Source organism: Branchiostoma belcheri, unplaced genomic scaffold (genome assembly GCF_001625305.1).
Source record: "Branchiostoma belcheri isolate BF01 breed outbred unplaced genomic scaffold, Haploidv18h27 scaffold50, whole genome shotgun sequence".
Taxonomy (NCBI): Eukaryota; Metazoa; Chordata; class Leptocardii; order Amphioxiformes; family Branchiostomatidae; genus Branchiostoma; species Branchiostoma belcheri.
The window spans coordinates 161036-163606 of record NW_017804132.1 but is presented as its reverse complement, the minus strand read 5'-3'; the positions used below and the strand labels follow the sequence as shown (position 1 = coordinate 163606).

Here is a 2571-nt window from a genome sequence, read left to right as displayed (position 1 = left end):
ATACTGTACATAGCGTCTGTCTTCTCTGTCACGACCAGTGGAAGATTAGCTCTATCTCTTCAGTGAGCTAAACTGGTTCGAGATCACTTTCACTTTTTCACTTTTCACTAGTACAACAACGTGAGTCTTAAGAAACGGTAAGCAAATCAAAATATTATCAAATCGATAAACCACTCTTTTAGGTTTTGGTACAACTTGTAAGAACGTACACAACAAAACATAAACATCGACACCTCAGACCTACATCTACTGATATGTCGCCTAACAAGACCTTGCAAAAACAAAAACAATAAAATAAAACTAGGAAATACGTATCATAATAGCTTGGTTATCTTGAAAAAACTTTGTTAGTTGTTCATAAAATTGAATACCAAATAGTTGTTCATAAAATTGAATATCAAATATGTAACTTGTAAAGTACACTGTTACATGTTAACTTAATTTTTTTTACAGAATAATTACAGAATAATTCAAATCATAACAAATTCTTGATCATAACAATAATCATAACAATAATTCAAATCATAACAAATTCATTGATCATAACAGTTGTCATAACCATAGTTCAAATCACAACAGATCATTGATCAAAGCCATTGTCATAACAATAGTAAAGTGCTGAAATGCTAACTTAAAAATGTTTAAGTGAACACTGATGTGCTGTTTTATGTCTTTAAGAGACTTACAATTATCCACAGAGAGACTCAGGGATAGCAGATGAGTTTGCCCAGGGTGTGATAGCCTTCTTCACTATCATGACCGATACCGGTATCCCCAAACCTGAGCTGGGTGACCGGCAGGTCATTCTTGTGGGACAGGAATCCAGAATCCTCACGCCACGTGCGATCATTGGCATCACAGTTGCATCTACCCCGGCATGTGCCTGTTGGACAAAGAATTAAGGTCATGCAGAGGTTTTGTTTGTGGTACGGGTTTAAAATATGTGGGTTAAAAGAAGAAAAAAAGTATCTCCACATTCTATTATTTCTCAATTAATCATGTAAAAACGATCTAGCATTTGACAGGAAGAAACAAAACATTTTGATAATGTATATAAATATATAAAGGTATATGTATATTTTCTGATCATGATGGTGATCCTGGTAATGATAAATAGTGCCCTTGTAGTCTTGTACTGTTCCGGCTAAAATGGAATAAGCTTGTATGTTTCAGCTTGATGATTTATGATTACCTGTTTCACCGCAGGCACATTTCCCGCTCCCAGGACTGGCACCTCCCCAGTAGTCAGCCTGGCGACCGTCCCAAGTCACCCACCAGGCATGGGGTCTTCCATTCGACTCCCAGATGAATGAACCATGGCATTCATACTGGAAAACGTGAATTTGTACAATTCTGAGATGAATATCACCATGGCCTTTGCAATATCAAAGCGTAAGTATCATTATACAGCAACAGATAATGCCTGGAGTGGGATATTGTATAATTGTTTAAAAACAAAACATCTGCCTGTCATCCTCACTAAGCCCTGTTCAACTTGTGCCCCACTGGTACTTGTTGGAGGGGTTCTGAAAGTTATTGACTTTTCATCCGAGGTTAGGCCATGTTGATTTGATTATATGGATGACATCCTCCGGGAGCCCCAAAACTGATGCGCGCGTGCGAATAAAAAAAAGTTTTGCAAAAAAAAAAAAGTTCTTTTCATTATGAAATCTACGGGGTCATGAGGGTTGAGCAAATGGCACAGAATATGGTTTGGCGAATAATGTAGTCTTCAAGTTCATTTCTTTACAATTTCGTCTTTTTTCGTTTGATTTTGGCATTCTACGACATTGGTATAGTTTTTATTAATTTTTTTGTAACTTATGGTATGTTTTTGCTCATTTTGCAACTGTTTTGTACGATTTACAGTATGGTTGAAAACTTTGTTTTTTTTTGGAAACGGCCGAAAATTCATGCGCGCGCGGATGTCATCCATATAATCAAATCAACATGGCCTTATCTCTCAAAAAATGCCTTCCGGGCAGTTTGATAGCCAAGATTTGAGATAATTTGGAAAGATTAAGCACGACTGCATCATAGGCTCACATATGGTGTGTCTGGAATGTAGTTATAAGGCCACACCAATTTAATTGGTTGGTTCTCTGATTTTTTCAGAAAAATATGAAGCGACAGGGCGGAAAGAAATAAAAATAAAAACAGGTCTAGGCATCCTATTATAGCCCAAAATGCTACGATACGAGCCATGGAGTCAACACAAAAGACTGCTGGGTTAAAATTTAAACTATAGATTTTGAACTTTTAATCACACCACTGCATTGATAGATGGAAGGAAAAACTGTAACAACTAGGAAGAAAAGGACTTTCCTCAACAGGTGGGGGCAAAACATGAGCATTTTTGACTTGACTTTTTTTTTTTTGCAAATCATAAAAAATGAAGAGGCGAATCCGAGAACCAACAAATCAAATTGGTGTGGCCTAAACAAAACGTACCTTGATTAGCTGTTTGCATCGCGATGACTGATTCACCACAGCTCTCACTTGCTCCAGGCTGTTCCAGTAGGTCACATTCTTGGAGTAGCTGCCATGACCTTCAAACCCTTTCACATGTGT

At 37.3% G+C, this 2571-nt stretch overlaps 1 protein-coding gene across 2 annotated transcripts in view; it reads right to left on the bottom strand.

Annotated features, from left to right (window-relative positions):
* Positions 1–597: 597 nt before the first annotated feature.
* LOC109480388 overlaps positions 598–2571 on the bottom strand; it is an 11174-nt gene continuing 9200 nt past the window's right edge. The window contains exons 9-11 of one of the 2 annotated variants that reach the window (XM_019782585.1): positions 2452–2549; positions 1193–1328; positions 598–883 (exon numbers count right to left, since the gene is read on the bottom strand). In XM_019782585.1, coding sequence (XP_019638144.1) covers positions 705–883; positions 1193–1328; positions 2452–2549 — 413 coding nt within the window. In that variant the 3' untranslated portion in view covers positions 598–704. Of the gene's footprint in view, positions 884–1192; positions 1329–2451; positions 2568–2571 lie in introns of both variants that reach the window. The other variant, XM_019782586.1, reaches the window with a different exon arrangement.